A 26,137-nucleotide genomic window follows, 5' to 3' on the forward strand; every position below is an offset into this window, starting at 1 on the left:
AGCATGAATCTCTAAGAGGCATTAAGGGATATCTAAAACCAGATACAAGTAGATAAAATGGATGATTTTCCATTATGCTGGTTTCAAAGGTTTGGTTTCTTTTAGAAAACAAAGGATATATTCATTTGTCTATACTGAGAGTTCAATAGATTCATACTTGCTTTGAAGATGAACATACATAGGTCAGAAAAGGAAAACTATGTAAACTATTTGATTCATTAAAAAAGAGCTTTTCAAAGTCCTTCAAGTCAAATCCAGGCACAAACGCAGTATGGGAAAGCTTTTAGTGCTGTTGCATCTGCTACCGTGAGACAGTTACTTAAATTGATCAAATAGGTACTTTTCACTATCTGAATTCACACAGCCTGTTTATTTTACAAAGATTTACAAGATAAGAAAAAGAGAGCTATGTAGATAACAGTCAAGAAAAGAGAGAGATACAGAAGTTGTATTAGTTTGTTTTATGTTCCATTACCATTTCATCCTTATTTTCAAAAACGGCAAGCAAAGACTCATTCTTAATGCAGAAGGCCTGACTAGATGTCCAGTTTTTTTCCTCTTCTGATATGAAGTAACATTTCTTTCTGTAACCTATCCACTCACTGGGACACTGCTCAGAATGAAGGTTCCCACGCTGACATATCTGAAGCACTAGAACTACAAAGGAAAAGGGAGAACAAAATTTCTACCTGGTAAAATCATAGCATTCATCAGCATAACAACCTAAAGTGCAGATTTTTTGAAAGCCAATGCCACACCAGATGCCAGAAGAGAAGCCAAAAGAAGGTCAATGGTCCTGACCTTCCATGACTTTCAGAAAATATCTTCAGCTGAGAAATGTGTGAGTTGAGGACAGCAGCCTGATTACTAAAATTAATATAAAATAAATAGGTCTGGAAAACATGTGTTTTAGAGAATTAGAGGCATTGACACATTTTTTAATCCAGTAATAGGGTAATAAACATAATATTATATGAATTTATCGATAATATTTACTTCAAGTAATGAAGTTGCTTCAATATCAAGACAATTTGCTTTGATTTTGTATCAAACCTTTTAAGTGTTTGAGAAACATGTGTGAAGGTAAGTAAATTAGATATTGATATGATGAGAATGAAATCTGTTAATGAAGAGGTAAAATTATCATTATTTGGAGATAATGGTCTGGAGAATGGTTGTTGAAAGTTATTCCCCAGCATGTTTTGATGTCCCCCTTCATCTTCTTTCTGTCACAGTAGCTCTATGAGGGTGAGAAGACTCACTGGTATATTTTGCTTTAGCACTTACTTTAATTTCTTGTGTTAAAGAGAATTCATGTGCATTTACTTCAGTTACTGAAAAGTTACAGTGACCTTTTGGGTGCAGCATTTTGTCTTTTTTAACAATTGCAGGTTCAACCTGCGTACAAAGTATATTTCCTGGGTTATTCTGCTGGGATTGAATCCAGACCTTCCTCACCCAAAGCACATTTATCCACTGTTTGTGCTTGGTGATGGCTATCCTTGAAGTGACAGTAACTGACCGTTATATGAGTATGGCAGCTTGCAGAAGGAGAACTGATTTCCCAAACTCTGCTGCCTGCTGTTGCCACACTTTGGTCTCTTTTTTCCTTTCCAGTCAGCTATTCCATTCACAATAACTGCAGGCCCTTTAGCAAGTTCCACTGAGCACTGCCCTCCATGCCTTCAAAAAACTGTGACTATTTCTATTGAAATAAAAGTCTAATAAAGGAAAGGAAAATTAACAGAGACAGATGTGACTATTGTCTTCCATTTGTTTCCATGCATGTGCAGAGGACATCAATAAAATATCACATGTTGTTACAAGGGGCAGAGAGAAGGCAGATTTAATCTAGGGGTTCAAGAGCTCCCTCTGCAGACTTGAGCAGCACAGCCTCCATTGAGACTCATGCATCCAGTGACTTGGGTACCTCAAATAATAAAGCAGGCAGCACAGCCTGTACTCCTATTGATGAGCTCTGCATCGGACAGCAGATGCACATCTCACTTCCCTTGTGGCAGTGCCAGGTAAGGCTGACTTTTTCTTAAAAATACAGCATGCAACACAAACTGGTTTAAAAAAAAAAAAAAAAGGCAGAATGACACATAAAGACCATTTGTAAGAAAGATAATCTAGCTGTATGATGTAGTTGTCTTCCAGATGTGATAATAAAAAAGCAATCAAAACCAGATATAGGAGCAGACAACAAGCTTGGAGTCTGTGCCTGGAGATGTGATGCTGAGAGAACACCAGCTGGTATAATCAGAAAGGTTACTGGTGTAAGCATCAACAGGACATCCATATGCCACATGAATGGCCAGGCAAGAGACTATGCTCTGAAGAGTAGCAAAGACTCAACAAACAAAAAAAGAAAAAAAAGCAATTTTACAGCTAAATCATCTGAATTTTATTCGTAGGGAAAATTCTCCCTCATTTTAAACGCTGCCTGGATGTTATTCAACCTTATACCAACATCAAAACTGAAATAGTGGCAGAAGTCCCAGGTGTTGTGACTCTGCAAGCAGTACCATGTTGATCTGTTTGATTGCTGTGATCCTGAAGCCCAGTAGTCAGAGGAAACATATCTCAAATGGAAAATCTTTCAAAGGCTTACCAACAAATAAAATGATCATCACCAGCAGAAATGCTGTACGTAGAAAGTTGCCTGTGAAAAAGAAGATCATTAATGGTGTTGTATATATGAGCACTTAGGATCAGACTGTAGTTGTGTATAAATGAAACAGCAGCAGAATAGCATTTAAGTTAAAGTTTAATAATGTAAATACAAAGCACTACTGAAGTCAAAAAAGGTAGTCTGAATTGATATGATTCTATGATATTTACGTAACTTGACAGCTTAACAAAATGGCAATCATTGTCTAATTGGCATTGTTTTGAACCATAAATATACAAAAGTTTTCAATAGATGTACAAATTGCAGTGTAGCAAATTTAAACCTTCCAGTCTCCTTCACCGTGTTTTAGAGACCTCTTAGTGCTAACCTCTGAAGTCTGAAAATCTGTAGGTCAACACTGACCAGTCAAACTACATGCAAGTTTGAGAATGCACACGGGAGAATGTTCTCACACAATTCAACCATTGAAGGACGAGGTTCGGATTCAGCATATGGCTGCAACCCTGAATCAGACCTATTTTCCCTTTTGTGAGAAACAAAATTTTGTTTTTGCAGTAGAACGTGTTTTTGCAGTGGGAAATCCCACTAACCTTGCATATTCAAAAGTGGTTGTGCAGGCATAACAGTGGGATAATGGTGGAGAGTAAGTTAAGCAGGTAAGGGGAAGGTCCCACTGTCCCAAAGTAAGGATAGCTAAGAAGAACAAGATGAGCAGTGCAAAATCAAAAAAAAAAAAAAAAAAAAAAAATCACAGGCTTTCTAGTCAGAAAAGAAGAAGAAGAAAAAAAAAGGAAAAGGAGAAATTAAAGGTTGGTCAAATGTAATTGCAAAAAATGGTATAGTAATAAGTGTCAAGTAGTTTGTGAACCTGTAGCACTCAGCCAATGAGGAAATGGGAGGAATCAAGCGTCGGGTTATAGGGAATACTTAATACTCTTCCACTGTGCGCTCCTCCTTGCAGGATGCCTGCCATTGCAATCACGAACAAAAATGCTGCTTCACTGAGATCCTCTCCTGAGCCTGTGTTATTGACAGTAGATTGTTTCTTACACTTTGCCACAAGCTCTTCTTTCACAGACATATTTCAACGCAGGTGAAAGGCAGGTGTTCATCTGTTGCAAAGGCACAGACTATTTTCTCTATTGAGGTTTGCCTTCACTTCCTACATATTAACCAACAGTATATCATACAGATAAGCTATCATATGGTAAAATGCTTGTTTTAACACATACACATATACACACACACAAAAACAAAACAAACACACACACACAAAAAAAAAAAAAAAAAAAAAAACACTTGGAGTAAAGACAAATAGGTATCTTAAATTGCGTATCTACAGCTTTGCCCCAAATTAAATTATCATCTCTTTATCTTGTCCAAGCCAAGCGACCCGGATTTCAAGCTAGACTTCAGACACCCTGCAGGAAGATGTCTTAAATAACAACATAAAAATCTTACATTTTGTGCAGCACTTTCTTCTCTGCGAACAAACCACTGACTCTTGTTCGACAACCTGTGAGGTGTTTGAAGGGCACATTGCATATAATACATGGAGTCTATGTCCTCAGCAATTGCTTCGTCAGTCTCTGCTCATCTTCAAGTCCCATCTACAGCTGGGAAAATAGCAAAGAAGCAATACTACGTTTATTCTAGGCTGCAAGACACCTGCAGATGAACTGCCAGGCTGTCCCGGGCCTTTTGCTGCTTCTTCCCTTCTTTTGCCCTTCCCCAACCTGCTTTAGGTGAACGCTCGGAATGCTGCTGAGGAGAGCTAACGGAAGGAAGCGCTCCAAGGAAGGAAAGCAATCAAGCCCATCGGAAGAGGGGGAGCCAGCACCGCGTCAGAAACTGAAAGGGGCTGCTCCAGCTACCGGCCCCTGCTTCACCTCTCCTGCTGGAGCACGGCGACGAGCGGCGGCGGCGGCGGCTCTTCCCAGACACTCGTCGTCCTTGCTTCCTACTCGCCCGGTGCCGGGAGAAGCATCCCCACGGCCACCCGGGTGCAGATGTGCCTGGAGACGGGACAGCCGACACGAGGAGCGTCGTGGGGTGAGACAGGGGAGGGGCCGGTGGCAGCCGTGCCCAGAGTCTGGAACAGACTTGTCTCTCTTCTGAGACCTCTCTTCTCTCTTCCCATGGGGAGTAAGCGCACGGGGAATGGTTTTCTGAAAGCATCTCTCTGGGATTTGGCGGCTTAATGCTTTTGGAAACCCGGTCTATAGTTAGAGGGGCTGAAGATGGGTAATATGCAGTCGTTCCAGTGGTGGTTGCAGGTGTTTGGTACTTTGAAAATCGTAATGAGCTTGAGTTCTTTGCATGTGTCCTGGTCTTTGACATGCATTGATTGATTTATTTATTTATTTATTTTCTCCTTAGGTGTGTGTTCTCATCTTTCTTTCTGGAAAAGAGTTGCTGGAATTGTCTTCTGTCTTGTTGTGATTTTCATCTTAATAGGGGTTATCTTATGTGAGTGCATTTATTAAAAAAACTAGCCTGGGAAAGAGAGATTCAGTATTTCTGCCTTTCATTTTGCTGTTTGTGCATTGCTGGTGGGTAAGAGGCATTTCCATTGGCATTCACTCCTCCCACTCACCATGGCTGCAGGAAAAGAAGGATTATCTGAAAAAAGAAACTAAATTGTTGCCTAGGTTGTCCATAATTGTTTCCTCTGGCATTGAACTGACTTTATTATTTAACATTCTGCAAGGTTTTATCAACTGCAGCTTAGCAAAATGCTGAGGAATGGCACTAGAGCCATAAGCAGAGTTAATAAGGCAATACTTGAATGCTTGATTTGACTTGTTTCTGACATGGAGAGGTGTTTTTGTTTGGTTGGTTGGTTTTTGTTGTTTTGTTTTGTTTTGTTTGTGATGAAGTGCCTTAAACCAGAACCTGTTTAAGTATAAATTTTGGCTGCTTCATGATAGATGTCGTATCTGCAGAGACAGTCTCTCTGTTCTATCCTGATGGTCTTATATATTGTGTCTCCAGTGCCAAGGGAGCACCTGCACATGCAGGATTCCATTGCTGACACATGCCTAGCCAATCAGGCATTCCTGAAAATACCACAGCTGATAGAACTGGAAGAACTAACACAGAACACTATAATTTTATTGTTTGCCTATGTCTTTCTTGATTCAGTGCAAGTCTCAGAGATTTTTAAGTTGGAGGACATGGGTCCAGAATTTGCAAATGTGTATACAACTCTATTTTTAAAAATGTAATGCTAAGCAAGTCATGTTCTCTTTATTTGAACAAAAGATTCACCTGCATTACTAGACCTGGAGCCATGCCCTGATGACTGGCTGTATTACAAGAGGAAATGTTACTATCATTCAGGATCTGTGGCAGACTGGAATTCTAGTCAGAAGTTCTGCTCTGACTTTGGAGCTTCCCTTGCAGTAATTGACCACCCCCAAGATCTGGTAAGGTTTCTGGTGGCTTGAGTTTACTGTTATGTCTGCTGCTGGAACGGTTTCTGTAACTCCGTCACTTGTTTCCTTGTATATCTGGAATTTGATAGAGACACAGTTTAGCTGGCATTCAAGGAATTGCAGTGACATAACAGTCAAGACAGTGCTGAGTCAGGCATTCTATGACACAGTGTATATATGCACAGTTTTTTTATAAAAAGCTATGAAATCATAATCATTTCTTAAAAATATAATCACACCCATACGTTCTTTTATTCTGTGTTTTGCCTAGGAATTTATAGTATATCGAATGCGCACTATAGACTTCTGGATTGGACTACAAAAGACAGAAAATAAATTCTTCTGGGTGAATGGAGAGTCACTTAACACAAACCTGTGAGCTTTCTTTCAAATACGCTATGCAAGAGGAGAATCCATAGCTTTTTTGTCCATGTGGAAAAGTTATTCTGTATTAGCTATTCCACTGTAGCTAAACTGCCACGTTTTCTCAAACGAGGGTTGTCATATGACTATAGAAGTGCCAATGCTGATCTAGTTTTGTCCCAGTAGAAGTGGAGAAGGGGCAAAGAATAAGCTGGAACTGTCATAGAGTCCCTTTATTCTTGTGCATTTGAATCCACACTCGAAGAAATGAGTAGTGTATAAAATGTGTATCACTGTGGGGAATATCTGTCCCTATACAAACTCCATGCTCAGATGGGAATTCTGCCAATATCTGTCGGAAAAAATAAAGCTGTCTTGCCAGGGAGTGATCTGTGCCTTTTATGTCCACATCATACTGTAAATTGTGAAGTACAAGCACACATGGTATGTCCCTGTGGAGATCAAAGCAACTTACATTAATAGAAGGCTCATCAGAGCATTACCACGGACAATGCATTTAGAATTCTTATCATCCCCATAAGAAAGAGATTCATTTTAAATTATTCTCTCTTTTTTTTTTTTTTTGGGGGGTGTGTTTGTTGTTTTGTTTGTTTGTTTGTTTCTCTCTGCAGTTTGTAGGAGCCAATTTTAGACAGAATAAGAAATAGATCTTGTAAATTTTGGCCAAAGTTCTGCTCTAATTCTTGTATTTCTCTTGGCTTTTTAGGTTTCATGTCAATATATCAGATGATGGAGATTGTGTCCACATAAATTCAGCATTTGTCTCTACCAAAAAGTGCTCTTCACAGAGGAACTGGCTTTGCACCCTTGGTCAGTTTGATCCAAAGACAATCTCTTAATAGGGAACAGCTGGCTGTGCAAATACAGAGACTCAGCAGGTTGCTGAGGTAGGCTCCAGAAGGGCCTTGAATATCTCCAGAGGAGACTCCACAACCTCCCTGGGCAGCCTGTTCCAGTGCTCTGTCACCCTCACCGTGAAGAAGTTCTTTCACATGGTGGTGCAGAACTTCCTGTGCTCTGTCTTGTAACCATTACTCCTTGTCCTGTCCCCGCAAACCACTGAAAAGAGGTTGGCCAAATCCCTCTGTCTCCCACACCTCTGGTATTTATACACACTGATGAGATCCCCTCTCAGTCTGCTTTTCTCCAGGATGAACAGACCCAGGTGTCTCAGCCTTTCCTCATAGGAAGATGCTCCAGACCCCGTGTCATCTTTGTGGCCCTCCGCTGGACTCTTTCCAGGAGATCCCTGTCTTTTTTGTACCGGGGAGCCCAGAACTGGACAGAGTACTCCAGGTGAGGCCTGACCAGGGCAGAGTAGAGGGGGAGGATCACTTCCCTTGACCTGCTGGCCAAGCTCCTTTTAATGCACGGCAGGATCCCATTGGCCTTCTTGGCCACCAGGGCACACTGCTGGCTCATGGTCGACCTGTCGTCCACCAGGACCCCCAGGTCCTTCTCCTCAGAGCTCCTCTCCAGCAGGTTGTCCCCCAGCCTGTACTGATACATGCGGTTGTTCCTTCCCAGGTGCAGGACTCTACACTTGTTCTTGTTAAACTTCATTTGGTTTCTTCCTACCCACCTCTCCAGCCTGTCCAAGTCTCACTGAATGGCAGCACAGCCTTCTGGCATCTCAGCCACTCCTCCCAGCTTTGTGTCATCAGCGTTCTTGCTGAAGGCAGACACTATTCCCTCATCAAGGTCGTTGATGAAGATGTTGAACAAGGCCAGACCTAGCACTGACCCCTGGGGAACACCATTAGTCACAGGTCTCCAGCTGGACTCTGTGCCGCCGATCACCACCCTCTGAGCTTGGCCAGTCAGCCAGTTCTCAACCCACCTTACTGTCCACTCCTCTATCCCATACTTTCTCAGCTTAGCTATCAGGATATCATGGGAGACAGTATCAAAAGCTGAAGTCAAGGTAGATGACATCCACTGCTCTCCCCTCATCTACCCAGCTGGTGATGCCACCACAAAAGGCAATGAGGTTGGTCGAGCACGATCTCCCCTTGGTGAGTCCATGCTGACTACTCCTCATAACCTTCTTCTCTTCCAATTGCTTGGAGATGGCATCCAGAACAAGCTGTTCCAACACCTTTCCAGGGACAGAGGTGAGACTGACTGTCCTGTAGTTTCCTGGATCCTCCTTCTTGAAGCAATAAAGTAAACTATAGTGACACTCCAAAATGATGTTATTGGTTAAAAGTTGGCAGGACCAACAAGAAAATGATGATAGAGTGTCTGTTACAAAGAAGAAAAGTTATTTCTTAGGAATGCAGTTTCATGACTAAAACTGCTGAAGGGCATTGCAATGGATATGTTCCTTGAGAACTCTGATGATAAGCTTCAGAACTGCAAGTCATGATTTTTTTTTTTTTGTGCAGCTGAAAACACTGTGGGACAGACATGAATGTCATACTGGAAATGCAACTCATAGTGACCCCAGTGATGTGACTCTTCCTGCTCTTTATGGAGTTCAGTAATTCTTTGACTACAAACTTTCAAATTGTCTGTCCAGAATGTAAGATACCATAAGGTATTTTGATTTCCTTCTTCTTTTTCCATGGGGTGTTCAAATCTGTCCTGGTTTAGGCTAGGATAGAGTTAATTTTCCTCCTAGTAGCTGGTATGGTGTTGTGTTTGGGATTTAGGATGAGAATAATGTTGATATCATGCTTATGTTTTAATTGTTGCAGAGCAGTGCTTACACCAAGCCAAGGACGTTTCAGCTTCTCCCTCTGTCCTGCCAGTGGGCAGGCTGGGGGTGCAGCAAGAGCTGGGAGGGGACAGACCCAGGACAGCTGACCCCAACTGGCCAAAGGGGTATTCCATACCATCTGACGTCATGCTGAACAATTAATATAGGGGGGCTGGCAGAGGTGGGGGGACCAGCTGGTCAGGGATAGGCTGGGCATCTGTCAGTGAGTGGTGAGCAATTGCAATGTGCATCACTTGTTTCATACTCACCATTATTAGTAGTACTATTATCATAATTATTAGTATTATTATTATTATTCTTTCTTTTCTGTCCTAATAAACTCTTTATCTCAACCCACAGGCTTCATTTTTTTTCTGATTCTCTCCCCCATACCAGAGAGGGAGGGGGGAGGGTGAGCAAACGGTTGTGTGGTGCTTAGCGGCCAGCTGGGTTAAGCTACAACAAAATGTGATTGGTATGTAATGTCCATTGAAGTAAATGGGACCTTGGTAAACCAGGAAGGTAGTTAGTGACTAGTAAAGTTGATTCAAGCTAGGAACATAGCAACAGAGTCATACAAAAAGTGATTTTGCAATTCATTGGAGCAGGTGAATTACTTAATGCAATTCAATTTTAAGTTTTCAAGCAGAGTAACAACCCACAAAAGCAGGCCGTTAAAAAGATACTTGGATAAATATAATTGCTGTGTAACTTTCCTGTATTTATCCACTGTGGTTAAAATTGAAATGGACTGGATGGGTACTTTAGTAATGCAGTTGGCTATAAGTAATACTACTGGTTGTTGTTGCTTTTTTGAAAAAAAAAATGAATCCTAAGAAGAAAAAACTGATATGAAAACCCCCATGAAAATCAGGTAGAGTAAGAAACTTTCTTAGCAGGATTTCCTCTGATAAGAAATGAAATTCCTCTTTCTGCAGTCACAGGAATTGTTTTCTACAGTTATGGCCACAGACTGTTCATAATGCAGAGTTAGTGTATTGGTTTATTTAAAAGGCAATAAGCAGAAAAAATGCAATGCACACAAGTTAGGACAGAAAATAAAAGGAGGTAAGAGGGTCAAAATGCTTGGGTCTGAGGGTGAGGCCAGAAGGTTGGTAGATGGGGAAATGGTGTACTAACACAGTGAGTAAGCACAACCCAGGGAAATTCAACAAAGAGCACAAGGCATTTCTGCAACGAGAGCACCCCTCTGTTGTGGGATTACAGCCTTGGTGGATAGTGAAAGAGCAACTCACATCATCTACCTGGACTTGTGGAAAGCATGACAGTGTCATGCTCCATAAGATGGAACTGCTACACCATCTGCAGTTGATTCAAATTAACATAATTAATACGATTAATATAATTATTATTGAACTTGCTCTGGGTGTTCCCTACAAATTCAGTTCATGTTCAGTGGAATAATCTGGGGTTTGGAGATCAGCCCCTGTTTGAGTCAAAGAGCACATTCACCTTTTAATATATGTATTTTTTCCTTCCCTGAAAGAGTATTTGCTCTGTGCAAAACTCCCTCCCACTACTGGAAAGGAAGCATGATATTTCCTGAACACAAAGTTCAGGAAAAAAGTCCTCTGAGCATGCAACACTGTCCGTTTGGGACATGAGAACTTCAACAGTCTGCTGGTATCTAATATCCAACCTAAACCTCCCTCAGTGCAACTTGAGGCCATTTCTCCATGGCCTCAATTGCTGGTGAAGACAGGCAAAAAAGTCATTGAATACCTCAGCCTTCTCCATATCCCATGTGAAAATGTGTCCCTCTTCTTTCCCGAGAGGGCCCACAGTTTTTCTGTCTTTCCTTTTATAATTGACATACCAGAGAAGCCTTTCTTGTTGACCTTGATGTCCCTGACCAATCTTAATACAAATAGGACTTTAGCTTTCCTAACCTTATCCCTGGCTGCTCAGACAATTTCCCTGTATTCTTAGCAGGCTATCTGTCCTTTCTTCCACTCTGTAGGCCTCCTTTTTCTGATTGAGTTTGTCATGGATTATCCATGCATACCTCCTGGCATTTTTGCCTAATTTCATCTTTGTTGGGATGCACTGCTCCTGAGTCAGAGGAGGTGATCCTTGAATATTAAACAATTTTCTTGGCCCTTCTTCCCTCCAGGGCTTTGTCCCATGGTATTCTACCAAGCAGATCCCCGAAGATGCCAAAGCCTGCTGCCCTGAAGTCTAGAGTCAGCTCATTCACATAGAGGGCAATGACCCTCCTCACCTCTCCTGCCTGTCCTTTCTGAAGAGCCTGTATCCTTCCATTCCAACACTCCAGTCATGGGAGCCATCCCACCACATCTCTGTCATGCCAATGAGGTCATAGCCCTGCAGGTGTGCATACATCTCTAACTCTTCCTGTTTATTCCCCCTGTTACATGTGTTAGCACAGAGACATTTGAGTTGGGCCCCTGATGAAGCTGCCTTACTGGCTGGAGAGGCTGGAATTTCTTTGTGCTGCTCTTCAGGTGCTCTCCTTCTGACTGTGACCCTTCTCCATGCTCTGGGCATCTATCACTGACACTGGCATCAACTGGGAGGAGTGGGATGGATTGAGGTTCCCCTCCCTCGGCAACACTAGCTTAAAGCCATCTTCACCAGCTTGGCAAGCCTCTGACTGCGGATGCTCTTACCCTTCTCTGACAGGTGGACCCCATCAGCCCCCAGCAGACCAGGTTTCTCAGATTGAGTTCCATGGTCTAAGTAGTCAAACTTCTGTCTGCGACACCAGTCCTATAACCATCTGTTGACTTGTCAGATTCTACTGACTCTTTCAGTCCCCTTCCCTTTGACCAGGAGGACTGATGAAAAAACTACCTGCACTCCTGAGATCCCTACTGCTGCTCCCAGGGCTCTGTAATCCTTCTTCATACTCCTCAGAATTCTCCTGGCTGTATCACTGGTGCCCATGTGAAACAACAGCAGTGGCTGTAATGAGGCTGGGTAGTCTCTGATGTATCATCCAGTACTCGTCATTCACTGTGAAAAGGGAAGGGACCATTGCATTTGGAAACTAGTGACCCTCAATAATCCTTCCATCTGTCTATGGCCACTCAGGCCAATGTCAGGCAATTCAAAGCTGGAGGTGCCATGGGCTGGTGGATACTCTGTCAGCAGTGGATACCCTGGTTGAATTGAAAACTCCTGAATATCCAGCAATTAATCTATGTGGATAAACTTGTAGAAGAGCTGCTCTGCTATTCTAGCTGGTGTTGGTCAGATTAGTATAGGGAGCATAACCCTTCTTCTGTCTCATTACTGTGCTGCCCTGACCATGAACCCATACACGTGGATCCTGACAGTCCCTTCATATGGTTCAACTAACCCTGTGCAGTTGCAGAAAGTTACACAGTATGACTTTGCCTGTCTGAAATCTGGACACTGATGACCAGCTATGGTTTGCATAGCATGTGCTGTGTGTGTCCTTGTCTCCTTTATCAGGAGATGAGGGTAACATAATGGGCTATCTAATACAGAAGGGCAAACTTGCTGTGTCCATTTTAACAGCTGAAGCAGAATAAAAGTATAATTCAGTCAGATGAAGCTGCCTGGCCTCTGTGACTTGGGCTCCTTAAAGAAAAGAAGTCAGAGGAAAGAAAGTGGTTGCTTGGTTGGTTCATTGCCTTTAACTTTCTATGCTCTTTTTTTTTTTTTTTTTCCAGACACCACAGGAAAATAACTGTATTGTCCAGCATTAGAAGAGGAATGAAATTATGTGGAAAGGTGGACTACCTGTCTTTCTCATCAAATTCACTTTTAGTGTTTTCTGGCATTTATGGAATACCTATTGTCCTTGTCTAAGTGCTTCTTTCTAAGCTATTTGAACAGTTCAGTATTTAGCTGATTGAAACAAAAAGACAGAACCCTCTGAAACAATTAGGGGTTGTATTCATTGCACAATTATAATTCATATCTTTTTAGTATCTAAATTTTTATATAACATGTGTTCCAAATTATACAATCAAAAATAAGTTATCCAACCTTGCAAATGATAGTTTAAATAAGCAGAGCAAAGGACGGATCTGAACTCAAAACTTAGGCTCTTTCAAACCTTTATTCAAAATAAGAGAGCACTTTTGAATAAGGTGAAGGATATCAGCAATAAATTGCTTTAAGAATAACACAATAGTAATAAAGCTTTCACTTTGCCTATTTAAAATAAAATTCATTTGTGTAAGGATTCTGTCTGAAGAGACATTGCTTCTAGTGGTGTTTCTCTACATTTCTGATATTTTTAGTGCATTATAAAACCTTTAAAATAAAAGTTGTTTTTTGTTTGTTTGTTTGTTTTTGGTTTCATTTTTTAAACATTATGTATAAAATACTTCATTGTTTTTGGCAGAAGACAGCAAATTACTAATTGCAACCCAGTCTCATGTCCTTGATGTTAGTACCTTTTAAGATATACACTTTGAGACACATACAGATTGCTCTACTGAGATTTACAAAGATCTTCAAATATTTTAGATCACGTCAACACAAGTAGTCTTGCCTGAAGTTTTCTGATAATTACAGAAGGAAGCAGTTTAGCGTCTCTAATCTCTCAAGCAGACTGGAACCCACTCATAAGATACTTCCCAAACCAGGGCTTTACTAAAAATCGACAGGAGTTGGTTAGGCACTAAATGGAGAAAGGTCCACATGCCAACACTTCCCTTGCCTCTGATTATTATAAGAATAATTACTTTTAGCTGAGCATATTGCAATCCAGAATCATACTTAGTCTAAGCCTTTTCAGTAAGTGTATGTGTGATACAAAAGTCAAACTGCAGACAGTTTAATATGTCTGATTTTCCAGCCACATGTTCTTCCATGGCTTAGCTGTGTCAGATGAGGAGAAAAAGGTTTAGCTATTCTTCATATTTTTATTAGTCTGTATGTTTCAGTGAAATCAAATATACAGGTACACATACAAATACTTTTGAATGCAGTCTTAAGAGATGCATTGGTCAGAAGTAATAATAAAAATATTTCCCTATACCCTATATAGGAATACACATAATTCTTATGGGAAATGGTGGCTATTTTTTTATGAAATATCAGGGCCTCCACCCCCTGAAGATGTAGGCTTTATTTCCCAGGAATGCTATCTACTACCTCACAGATGGCGGGAAGGGAAAGGAAGGGAAGGGAAGGGAAGGGAAGGGAAGGGAAGGGAAGGGAAGGGAAGGGAAGGGAAGGGAAGGGAAGGGAAGGGAAGGGAAGGGAAGGGAAGGGAAGGGAAGGGAAGGGAAGGGAAGGGAAGGGAAGGGAAGGGAAGGGAAGGGAAGGGAAGGGAAGGAAGGGAAGGGAAGGGAAGGGAAGGGAAGGGAAGGGAAGGGAAGGGAAGGGGAGGTTATGTTTTAATCATTGTCAGTGGCTGTTATTTTGCCTGTTCAGTTCCAGTCAGTTCATCAGCTTATGCTCAAAAGAAGACTTAAAGTGATACAATAGTTTATGCCCATGGATATTTATGTACATAAATCATTCACTTGTTTTGGATATAAATTATATGAATATATTCTTCACAGTGCAGAATATGAAATAGTGAAAAAAATTGTTTAAAAACATGAAATGAGGAGACTGTGAAAGGGCTTTCATAGGTAGTCCAGTCCCTGCTCTGCTCCCGTGCACTAATTATAGCCCTTCCGTTTAAGAAAGAAAGAGAGAGAAAGTAAGAAAGAGAGAAAGGAGAGGCAGAGAGGCAGAGAAAGAGAGAGAGAGAGAGAGAGAGAGAGAGAGAGAGAGAGAGAGAGAGAGAGAGAGAGAGAGAAAGAAAGAAAGAAAGAAAGAAAGAAAGAAAAGAAAGAAAGAAAGAAAGAAAGAAAGAAAAGAAAGAAGCATATAAGCATATAAAAATCTTAGTTTAGGTATAATTTGATACTTTTTATGGTGCAGGTGAGACATCTAGTGTCTATTTCATGTTATTAAAATACAAAGACCTCTTCCAAATCCTTTAAATGTCCTGTTAGTGACTTATACATCTTTACATCTGCTTCACAAATCCACTGACAAAATAATTTTGCCAGTTCTGTGCAACTAGTAATGCATGGTCTTGAAAACAAGGATCAAACGTCAGTGGCTTCTGTGTGTACAGAATCTTTTTTCTCCTTTCCCAGATATCTTCACAGGCCTTAGACTCGTCAATAAATAAATCCAGAAGAATGCTAGTAAAGCCAATCTAGGTTTACAACGTTGACACTAAGAGCACATTTTAGTGCCTAAGTACCAATCCAAATCTCTTCCTCCTGCTGTTCTTCTCATGTAAAGAATCTGCCTTGGAACATCTTGTCTGTGAAGTCAGGCAACAAGTGTTATCTTCAATTGAATCTTTCTTGCCAGAAACCACCTCTCTGCAGTGGAAGACTGTCCTGAAACACAAACATGAATTAGGCTGTTGTGATGGGCCAGAGCTACAAAAGATGCCCTTTGCAAAAGAGTTCCCCATTCCCTACAGGCTGTTCAAGCACAGCACAAGGTCAAACGCAAACTCATCTTCAACCCTGCTATTTCATGACCCAAATCTCACAACTGTCCTAGGCAGTGATGTGCTGTTGCATAGCCTGAGCAAGAGCAGATGCTACATTCTTGCTGTGAGTGTCAAGCAGAATTTGTGGGTTGTGCAGTGCCTGCATCCAGACAAGGAGCATGGCAGCACAGCAATGTCTGTGCATGGCATAGGTGAGTTGTTAGTGTGGTACATGCTGGAGAAGCCTCTGGATTACAAGTCACAGAGTGTAAACAGTTACACCAACTAATGCACAACGTCAGTACATCCAGGCCTATCCAGAGCAGCACTCCTGAATAGTGTAGAAGTGCCTGTAGAGCTGTGAACTATCTGGAAGCTTAGCCCAGAGGTGATGAATCTTTCTCTCACACAGCTGATAAAGACTTTATAAATTTAACTTTATGTTACCCTGGCTGTAAATAGCAACATGTGCTTAATGTACACATGTATTGAATAGTTTCTTAAAGATCCTTCAAACAAAAAGTAGCGGTATTGCTTCACAATTTTCTTCTAGCCTAGCACAGATGTGTCTCATTTAGGGATGTTCAAGTTACTTCTTCTTTTTTTTTTTTTTTCTTTGAAAAGGATATTTTTCTGATTCCCTTCCCTCTCCTCCCCTCCCCTCCCCTCCCCTCCCCTCCCCTCCCCTCCCCTCCCCTCCCCTCCCCTCCCTTCCCCTCCTCCTGGGAAATCTCTATGGTTATTGCTTTTTCCAGTTTCAACATGGCAGTTTTCAGTTAGTCTTCTAGTATGGCTGTGTAGTCTTACTTTCATGGCTGGTCCCAAGAGGGCAAAATAGTGAACTTCTTGACTTTCCACCATGATATCTCCCTTGACTTCATCTTGAACAAACACCTCTACTAAAGTGAGAAAACAAAGCAGTATGCCACCAGTCTTTAATGCAAATGTTTGGTGACCAACAGGGAGAACATTCACAGGTCAGACTCAGTCAGGATTTAATTCTGAGTTTAATGATGCCTCTGGGTTATAAATATTAGCAGGTAATCTAGATCTGGTTGAAGAACAGAAATTTCTCTGGGAGAAGAATTAAAAAAAAAAAGGCAACATACTAAGTTACAGTAAAAACAAACAAACAAACAAAAACAAAAACAAAACAAAACACAAATTTATCTGTGGAGGTAAATCTGAAGAAAAAAGTAGTTGGCCTAACAAGAGCACTTTGTTTCAAATCCAACTTCAAAAATTATTTTTTTTCATTATGGAATAAGGAAGAAAAAATCAATATACAACCCTCCCCTCTCCCCTCCCCCAATTCAAGAGTATTGAAATGAGATATTTTAGTGATGTTTCATACTTCCCCTATTCCTACCCTCATCATTGCTTTCTGATTTCAACCCTAAATTAACAAATTTTAGGGGGAGGTGATCTGACAGTCACAAACTGTTTTTGTTGTTGTTGTTGTTGCTGAAAAATATTTTAGTGTCCAGTTGCTTTGAACAGGATACGATCATACTCCTTTTTGGTAGGTCATGTTCCAGATGAAAACTATCAGTGTGCAAGGTGTGCATTTACTTTTTTTTACTTTTTTTTTAAAAAAAAAAAAAGAAAATAAAAAAGTATCTAGTTTCCTTCCGTTTTACAGACATCTGAACATTTCTTTTGACCTAACGTGGTGTGATAGGTGGGAGGAGGCCAGAAAGGATGTCATACAGGGTACTTACTCCTTCAATGAGTCCATTTTGATTGCAGATCTGAAGACGTTTCTTCAAAATGGCAAGTGAGGTGATTTATGCAGAGGTATCATCTGAGGAAAGAATGCGTTTTACTTCACAAAATTCAGACGCAGGTAACAAATGGTCATCTTAATATTATTTACTTTTTCTTTGTTCAGTGACACATTCTTAAATCTTTCATTTTTCTTTGAATGGAAACATTTGTAAGAAACTGAAGTCTTGTTAAAAGCATTTTTAAGAATATTAGTATCTATCTGTCTATTACATATCCATTCACTTGGAAACTTTTTTCTCATTAGTAGAAGAAAAGTTGAATTCTAGCAAAAGTAAAGACTGACCTCTAAAATCCCACTCTGGATTTCAATAGAATAGCTAAAAAGTGCTGTTTCTGAAATGCATTAACAATTAGAAATTCAAGATATTAATAGAAGTTATTGAAAACTCATTGGCAGTTACAGTGCAGTGATGACACTGACATTTTCTCTCCCGCAGTATATTTACATTTTATATTTTACATTGATTAATTTTGTTAGACACCAGAAATAATTTTAAATTGTAAAACAATAGGTCTTTCTTCCTCATTTTTGTTTCATTCTTTCTTTCTCTCTGTCTCTGTCTTTCTCTTCTGCAAGTTAGATGTTGAGAAAAACAGAAGTCAATAATCAATAGAAGTTTCTATAATTTTCAAAATTTAGTCATGTGTATGACCTATTGATGTCTGCTACTATAAAACTACATTACTTTAAAAATATATTTACAAGAAATAAAGTGCCAAAGATATCCATTAATGGACATAGCTCATGTTTTTAAAACAAAAATATCAAGCTTTGTTGTTGTTGTTGTTAATTTCTGATCAAAAAACAGATCTTTGCTGGTTAAAAGATAGTTAAGTATGGACACATTATTTAATATTATATTTAGAGATCATAGTACGAAAGGCAAATGTATACTGAATAAGCTAGCAAAGCAACTTCTATCCTATAAAAATAAGTTTTGTAGATTCACTTCTTGGTACACGGTTCTAAAAGCATCTGTATCAGTGTAACATCTTCATCTTTCATATGTTAACTCAGTTTGTCTCAGACTATATGGTCACAACCAGTTCACTGCAAAAGAGCTGAACTGCCAGGATAATTCCCAGTGCAGAATTACCCTATAAGTACTTATTGGAGATGTACTCACATATCCAGTACAACTATCTATACAAAACGTGTCAAAAATTGAGAGCATAAAAGTCTGTTACATCTTTTTTTTGTTTGTTTCATCATCTAATATTATCCTTTAAAATTCGTTATATTTTAGTTTTTATTATTGTTGTAATTTTACTGCTTTCACACAGTTTTTAATATACTTCAGAAAATATACTTTAAAATTGCTCTTTTATATATATCCTGAGAACCCTATAATGCAATAAAATAATTCTGAAATTTGCCAGTATTAGGTTATTGGACAGGCAGAACCTATTTTTTTTTTACCTAAAAGAAAAAAAAAAAAAGCCAATTATGAGACCAACTAAGTAATCAAATTTCAGGCAAAATGTTTTTGCCTACCCTTTAGAGTATGATGGCATGACATTTACCCTTTCATAATATTTTTGAAAAATCTTGCTGTTGTAACACCAATATCCTTGTTGCTTATGTGAATGTTGCATCCCTTTTGGTCTCCTAATAAATTATTTACTTTAATAACTTCCTAAAACAATTACTTCTACAGGCTGATTCTAATATCTTACCTTAAGAAATACTTTAAATCAGTCTTGAATTTGCCTCCTATTGTTAGTGTGTCCTAGTGCGACAAAGTGAAAAAAACCATCCAATCTGTTTAACTAAGATTTTTCTTTCGTGTTATAATGGGAATGTACATAACATACACACCCATTACACATTCTTCCCATTTTCCATCTATACATGTGCTCAATTGCTTTCACCAATTAGAACACCAGTGCAGGAAACTGTGGTCCTCATTTTGCCAGGTGCTGTGAGCTGTTCTGATTCTTTGTCTTTTGTGTGAGAAAGACGGTGAATTTAATACGAGAGGTATTTGATAATGCTTGGTACTAACATGCTTTAGATTCAATATTTTTCATAAGCCTAAGGCAGATCTGGCACACTGAGGAGGTTGTTTTTCTTTAGTCAAAAGTTTGGTATTTGCCATGCTACAGTGAGTTCAGAGCAGTTGAGTTCACTCTCAGCCACCTGCCTGACAATGTGCAAAGGAAGCAGCTGCTGTCCTACTCCATGCATATTTTACTTTAGATCATTAATACATCAAGACCTGGAAAAGGCCAAAGTTGTTCCTCCAAGACTGGAATGATAGTTTAGACCTGCAAAGAAAAGGGGTTTCATACTGCCCTGCCTCTGAGCATTTTTTGACTTACATACTTCACAGTTCATGCTGTCTTATCTGATTACAGAACTGTAAGTCCGGCCTACTTTCCTGTGGCCACTATGCACGTCTCCTGTGAGTCTGCACCCTTCTTCTCCTCTCCCTCCCCTCAGCCCCTTCATCACCTGCACTGCTGCCTTGAGTTTTTGCATGTGCTGGCAAGTGTTTTTAATCTTCACTTTGCTGGACTCGTCCTACATTTTGTCCTGCTTACATTTGAATTTGATCTTTTTCCCCATGGCACTTCAATGAAAAATCTGTTTGATTTCTCTCTTGAGAAAAAGATAAATAGATAAATTTCAGCAAGCATTGGACTTACAGAGCTCATGGGAAATAAGGCAAAAGATGCAAAGCAGGCAATCTACAAGGTGGTGTGTTGAAACAAACAAACAAAACAAAACAAAACAAAACAAAAAGAACAACAACAAAAAGCTCCTTCCTTCCTTCCTTCCTTCCTTCCTTCCTTCCTTCCTTCCTTCCTTCCTTCCTTCCTTCCTTCCTTCCTTCCTTCCTTCCTTCCTTCCTTCCTTCCTTCCTTCCTTCCTTCCTTCCTTCCTTCCTTCCACTGCCCCATCTACAGAAAACTGCTGGGGTCTACCAAGCATGTCCCACCACCCTCCATTTTCCCTCTCCCTCTTACTCTGATTTTACGGTCTTGCTTATTTGGGACAATGGGCCTGTGGAGACTTTGGGCAGTGAGATGTCTTCTGGGTGTTTCTCTAACAGCACTGTGAATATGATGCAGCTAGAGGACATGGCAGAAGTAGACATCAAGACTGCCTTGAGCAATGTCTAGCACCTGTCTCTGAATTTCTAATTGCTGAAGGATGCTCTGCTTTTACAGTGATAGTGGAAAAGATCTCTTCTGTTATGCAGATGCCAGCTTAAGCATCCATAGATAATTACAGTCAAGTGTAGATAAAGCATCCAAAGATAAGAAGAGCAATGATTTTTCTCTTGGTATTAAGGCACAGCAATCTGAGAAAATGACCTTCTTTCTTAGGAAAATGAATGTCTGCTGTTGAAAATCATGCCAAGTCCTTTTCCAGCCCAACTTGCATAATTGTTAGCAAATTTACCCAGGTTATCAAACATTCTTGATAATACAGCAGATGGGTATTTTTCACTGTTGAGGCTGAGAGGCCATAAATGAAAGAAGGGACTGTGCAGTTTGTCAGACAATCCCATGCCTTTGGATAAACCCACCCTGACAACATTTTATTAGTCCCATGGGTCTTAAAAATCTTGAAACACATTTTTTTAATTTTTGCTACCATGAGTGTCACAATCGTGCTAGTGGTTACCAGAGCAACTGAGGGTTTGCTACTGACTCACCACCAGATACAGAACAGGAAGACTTCCCTCCACCATGTCGTTTTTGAAAACCTAGCGTCACACAGTGCCATAGCAAATGCTGGAGTATTTACCACAGGATCCATGCATAACAAGAGGCAATCCTTCTGTGTATGGAAAAGATGTCTCTCAATAACAGAAAAGCCATGGCTTATTTTGCTCAAATGTTCTCTGTCTCGAGGCAGTTCTTTCGGTGCAGCCAATACCTCCAAGCAGTCTGGAGATGCTAAGTGGTTTTCAGAAGGAATGGGTGCATGCTCTGAGGCACAAGGACAAGAAAGACTTCTTCTTGATATGCAAACACAATCTGATCAAGTGGAAGGATGGAGGAGTTTTTTTACAAAATAATTCCTAAGAATAGATTTCTTAGAACAAGGATAGTCTGGGAAGTTCTTTATCTGATGATCAGCTGAGCAGATTAAAAAAAAATCATGGAGGAAAATCAGTTGTTCCCTGTGGTTTCTAAACTTCACTACAACAAATAAGACAAACATTCACAATGATAGAAAGACCTGTTCAATTGCCTTTGTTTGTGGAATGGTGACTTCTAAGCCAAGAGGAAGGGATGTCTCAACTAAGTGGAAACTGCCTGCAAAGTGAGTGGCCATGCCAGTTCTGCAGCAATTATGGAAAGCTTCCCTTGTAAGTAACTATTAGTCAAGAAAAGCAAATGCCAAGGGCACCTATGTAAGAGAAGAGAGGGCCTCCTCTCTTCTCAAGTGAGAATAGTCATAAATTAGCAAAGTAATAAAGATTCAGATAAGTCTATTGTTAATTCTTCTTCCTCAGGTTTCTGTCTGCTGTGACTAAGAAAGAGAGAAAGAGAGAAAGAAAGAGAGAAAGAGAGAAAGAGAGAGAGAAAGAGAGAAAGAGAGAAAGAGAGAGAGAGAGAGAGAGAGAAAGAAAGGAAGGAAGGAAGGAAGGAAGGAAGGAAGGAAGGAAGGAAGGAAGGAAGGAAGGAAGGAAGGAAGGAAGGAAGGAAGGAAGGAAGGAAGGAAGGAAGGAAAAGAAAAGAAAGTTAGTTGCTTTTGGACTATTCTGGATGAGAATTAACTGCAGCCAGGCTTCCCTTTCATGTTTTTGAAGAAAAAGTTGAATTCATGGTTTGTACTGAAAAATCTGTGCTCTGTCTGCCATGGTGCCTACCAGCAATTAATTAAAACCTCATTTAAATACTTGAAAGAATTAACCTGAGGAAGAAAAATCTGTGGATGAAAAAAAATAGTATAAAATAATAAGCTTATATTTTACATGATGAATTGTTAGAAATTATGTTTAATCCATAAGGGACTGTAAAATAGCTTGTCTCTATGCACATGCAGTACAGCACAGCTTTGTTTCCCTAGGAACTGTGCTTCTCTGTGTGAAAGAAGAAGCTGTAGAGAACGGGCATGCTTCATATCCATGTGCAAGATCTGAATTCACCAGGAAGAAGAAGTTTATTGAGAAATACAGAAAAGAATAATAATTTAGCCAAAAGGCAAACAAACAAAACCAAACAAACTTGCCTTTGATTAGTTTTTACTTAAAGACTGTCAGAAAGTATACATGTGTGGATAGCATATGGAATAAAAAGAAAAAAAAAAAAAAGAATTAATAATAGAGTACTTCAGCATGTGGTAACAGCTACTTCAGTTCCTTTTTAATTTTTCTGAAATTTAATAACTGAATAACATCTAGATTTTTTGGAAAACTGTACAACAGGACAATAAATTGCAATAGTTCTTCTGTTACTTTCTTTTTCACAAATTCATTCAGTGACACACACAAAAAGAATGAAAATAACCTCTAGTGTGTGCTTTTGCTCTTACCATTTTCTCCATGCAGGTCTAATGCCTGGGTGCTGGATCCAATGAGAACTGTGAGATCTGGCCTCAGGCAGTTCCCCTAAGTGCAGCACTTTTTTTTTTTTTTTTTGTATTTGCAGGTGATCAGATCACCTATGCTGAGGTGAAAGTGAAACGGAAATCTGACAACACCAACAGTACATCCAAGTCTACACATACAAGTATGGCAATACAGCAGGAAATTTAAATCTTTCTCATTAAATGGTATCCTCTTTGTATACTCTTTATTATTAATTATGTATTACAGGTAATGGAAGAGATACTTGGTGCTAGGTTTCCAGAGAGGTAGGTATGACTTAGGCAAATTTAAAAACTGTCAAAGATTTTCCCTGTTGCTGGTTACCACTGCCTGGAGGCTGCCTGTGAGTGTTTACAAAGTTAGCACGTGCAGCCACGGATTCCCATCCCAGGTTTTGTTTGGGCTAAGCTTCTTGTCACTCTGCCACAGCTAAGTCTATAAGGATTTATGGCACCCCTAACCCTTGCATTAGGGTGCCTCTGCGACTCAGTCCAGCAAATCTTTTTCTTGTATCAGTGCTTTACTGGGTGGATCACACCAGGGAGCAAGTGGTGGTCTGAGGGCATGGTAGTACAGACATATGTGTGTCCCTGCTGCTCACTGCAAGCAGCTGTGGAGCACACTGGCTGCATCTGCACAGCAGAATGCCTGGCCTCCTCTCTCCCTTAGGCCCCATGAGATCTTTTTTGTTGTGATGTTGGTGGATATGCCTGAATTTAAAAGTCTGTACTGCACATTGCCAAAGTATGTTGGTTTTGTTTTGTTTTGTTTTTCTGTTCTTTTTTTTTTTTTTTTTCCTGTGGTTAGGTGTATTTTGTTTTTTTTTTTTTATTTTTCAGGGGGAGGGGGGGAGCCTCTTGATTTTGTTGCTGTTGTTGTTTGTTGGGTTAGGTTGTTTTTTGTTTGTTTGTTTTACTGTAGGGCTCAGAACACATTTCAGCACGTTGCTGGGAACATAATGAAGGTTCTCACATAGACCATAACATCCGCTGGGGATTCTGCTAGAGATCAGTTCTGGGGAGAGGAAGTAAAGTTTGGCACTGTCCATGTCTGCACCATTGAATGTTCTGTGAAATATGCCCAGGTTTCTTCCAAGAAGGAAACAGTTTTTTTCATCCTAGGAGGATCCCAGAAGGAAATGTATATGTACCTTGCAGGCAAGGTGACCCACTGGAGGACGAGTATCTGATGCAGAATGGCTAGCAGAATAATTGCCTTCCCGTGCCTCTAGCAAGTAGATACACAAATAACATAGCAACTCCCCACCCTATCAGCAGACAAATAGCCCGCTTTTCCAGGGTATGGGACAGTATTACTTTCCATCTTTTCTGCAGATGATTTTAATCCTGAGGGGTTGCTCAGAACATGTGGTTAAAATTATTTTGCAATGGCAAGCTCTATGTTCTTATTAGCAACAATTTCTGTGTATGTTTTTTCATTTCCAAATGCATTTAGAGAGAATAAACAAGTCAGCAATATCATTTAAATTGGAGAAATTGAGTTATTTTTAGAAAGTGATAGCTAATTAGATCTTGAACAGTTATTTAATATGTTCAGATAACTTGTGTCTGATCTTTTCTGAAGTGAAAATTTTATGATACATTAAAATACTTTTTTTCAAGCAGTGTGACCAGCCCTAAAACAAAATTTGGCTTTGCAAAGCAAAATAATATAGGAGTTTTAAGTCACATGTATTTGTATGCGGTTTAAATAAATAAGAGAAGGAAAGAAAATATTGCATTCATGCAATGCAGAAGAACATTAAGATATTTATAGAAAAAATGTTAGCTGCAGAAAATGCTAAGTGAGAACAAATGTTTCCATTGCTGGTTTAATTTTGCCTTACCGCAGGGAAAAAGAAACTGACAGTTTTAGAAGGTGTTTCTGATTAACGGTTCCAGTCAGGCAGAAAAGAGAGTGGACCAAATGCAGATTCAGTCCTGCTGATACAAAGGCAAAACCAATTTACTGGCTTACTTTAAATTCCCTCTGATTTTTTTTTTTTTAATATTTATTTATTTATTTATTTGGTCACAGAAATTGGGATTGGATTGCAGCATTAAAAGTATTGTAAGTGATGCAGTGTATGGTTTTGATACATCATCATCTTCTGTTTGCTGACTGCCAGTCCTCGCTTTTTTTCTCCCCTTCTCTGATTCTGCCTAGTTTACCCATACTCCCAAGTTTGTACAATTTGGTTCTAGAACTATCAAAATCCAGGCAAAATGCTGTAGGTGACCTCTGTGCCTTCACATTTTTCACTGAAACCTCTTTAAAAGTCACAGAAATCAGGTGTTTCTTCTAATTCTCATTCTCATTCTCATTATTATTATTATTATTATTATTATTATTATTATTATTATTATAATACAGATTGGTCTGGGAAGAGGGAAGGGATAAGAAATGGAAGAACACAGGCACAGAGATCCTGGACAGGGTTACAGTGGTAGCAGAAAATAATGGATGGCAGGGATTTAACAACTAATTAAACATGTATTTCTTTGTAGTGCTTAAAAAGGATTATAAGAGCCTACCTGGAAAAAGCAGCCTGCAAATTTCCAAATTACCTGTGAAAACTTTTTCCAAAAGCTGCAATGGAATGTCATGATTTCCTTCTGGGTCTTCAGTTGTGTAACCTCAGAATAATAACCCCATGCTAATACTAACATTATGAGTCATTCTCCCAGGGAAACTCCGGGACAGAACATCCGGATATACTGCAGAGCAAGAAGCACTGTCAGAGCTGTGCAACAGCAGCAGATAAACTGCATGGCAAGGCAAGCAGTGCTGGCAAAGCTGTGCATGGTTTCAGAAAGTGAGACGTCACATTTTCAGGCATCTTCTTAAGAGCTATCATGATCAAAACTAGAACTGACCAGGTTCTTCTGACACTGAAAATGTGAATTCATATATAAACATACACAAAGAAGGCTTTATTTTCACTTAATAACTAAAATTACAACTAAAACCAATAATAACATTTTCTAGAACAAGAATTAGCTAATACAAATATATTTACCTGGAAAACAACAAACAAACAAACGAACAAAACAACAATGACAACAACAACACTTTCAATTGCATGTATTGCATCTGCAGCACAGACTGATGGTATGCTCCAACATTTCCTGTTGGAGGCTTAGCCAAAGTGATTTTGTATGCTAGCTAACTGACTTA

The 26,137-nt window shown here is 39.7% G+C and overlaps 1 protein-coding gene and 1 long non-coding RNA gene across 8 annotated transcripts; one reads left to right on the forward strand and one right to left on the reverse strand.

Moving 5' to 3' along the window:
* The first annotated feature begins 4,217 nt into the window (after positions 1–4,217).
* LOC101789892 (C-type lectin domain family 2 member L) lies at positions 4,218–14,249 on the forward strand. Of its 7 annotated transcripts, none has more exons than XR_011811562.1 (6): positions 4,218–4,780; positions 5,015–5,104; positions 5,900–6,063; positions 6,344–6,447; positions 7,163–8,995; positions 12,838–14,249. XR_011811562.1 is itself a non-coding variant. In XM_038167394.2 (5 exons), the coding sequence occupies exons 1-5, from the start codon at positions 4,645–4,647 to the stop codon at positions 7,293–7,295; spliced, it is 627 nt and encodes a 208-aa protein (XP_038023322.1). In that variant the 5' UTR covers positions 4,218–4,644; the 3' UTR covers positions 7,296–9,510. The 7 variants fall into 7 exon arrangements, 3 of the variants coding, with proteins under 3 accessions (XP_038023322.1, XP_027305699.1, XP_027305701.1); XR_011811559.1 differs by lacking the exon at positions 12,838–14,249 and adding an exon at positions 9,156–9,510; XR_011811561.1 differs by lacking the exon at positions 12,838–14,249 and having other exon boundaries at positions 7,163–7,752; positions 8,844–9,510.
* A 251-nt stretch (positions 14,250–14,500) lies between these two features.
* LOC119715510 (uncharacterized) lies at positions 14,501–25,623 on the reverse strand. The gene is made up of 3 exons (XR_005262571.2): positions 25,495–25,623; positions 17,345–17,427; positions 14,501–15,525 (listed from the first exon to the last, which is right to left on the reverse strand). It is a non-coding gene; the product is annotated as an uncharacterized lncRNA (long non-coding RNA).
* Positions 25,624–26,137: the final 514 nt, after the last annotated feature.

Source organism: Anas platyrhynchos, chromosome 1, assembly GCF_047663525.1.
Source record: "Anas platyrhynchos isolate ZD024472 breed Pekin duck chromosome 1, IASCAAS_PekinDuck_T2T, whole genome shotgun sequence".
Taxonomy (NCBI): Eukaryota; Metazoa; Chordata; class Aves; order Anseriformes; family Anatidae; genus Anas; species Anas platyrhynchos.

Excerpts from the sequence above, each read along its gene's own strand:
- LOC101789892 (XM_038167394.2), top strand. The coding sequence starts at position 4,645 with ATGTGCCTGGAGACGGGACAGCCGACACGAGGAGCGTCGTGGGGTGAG. Across the intron at positions 5,105-5,899 it reads CTTAATAGGGGTTATCTTAT|ATTCACCTGCATTACTAGAC; the intron begins GTGAGTGCATTT and ends TTTGAACAAAAG. Across the intron at positions 6,448-7,162 it reads GAGTCACTTAACACAAACCT|GTTTCATGTCAATATATCAG; the intron begins GTGAGCTTTCTT and ends TTGGCTTTTTAG.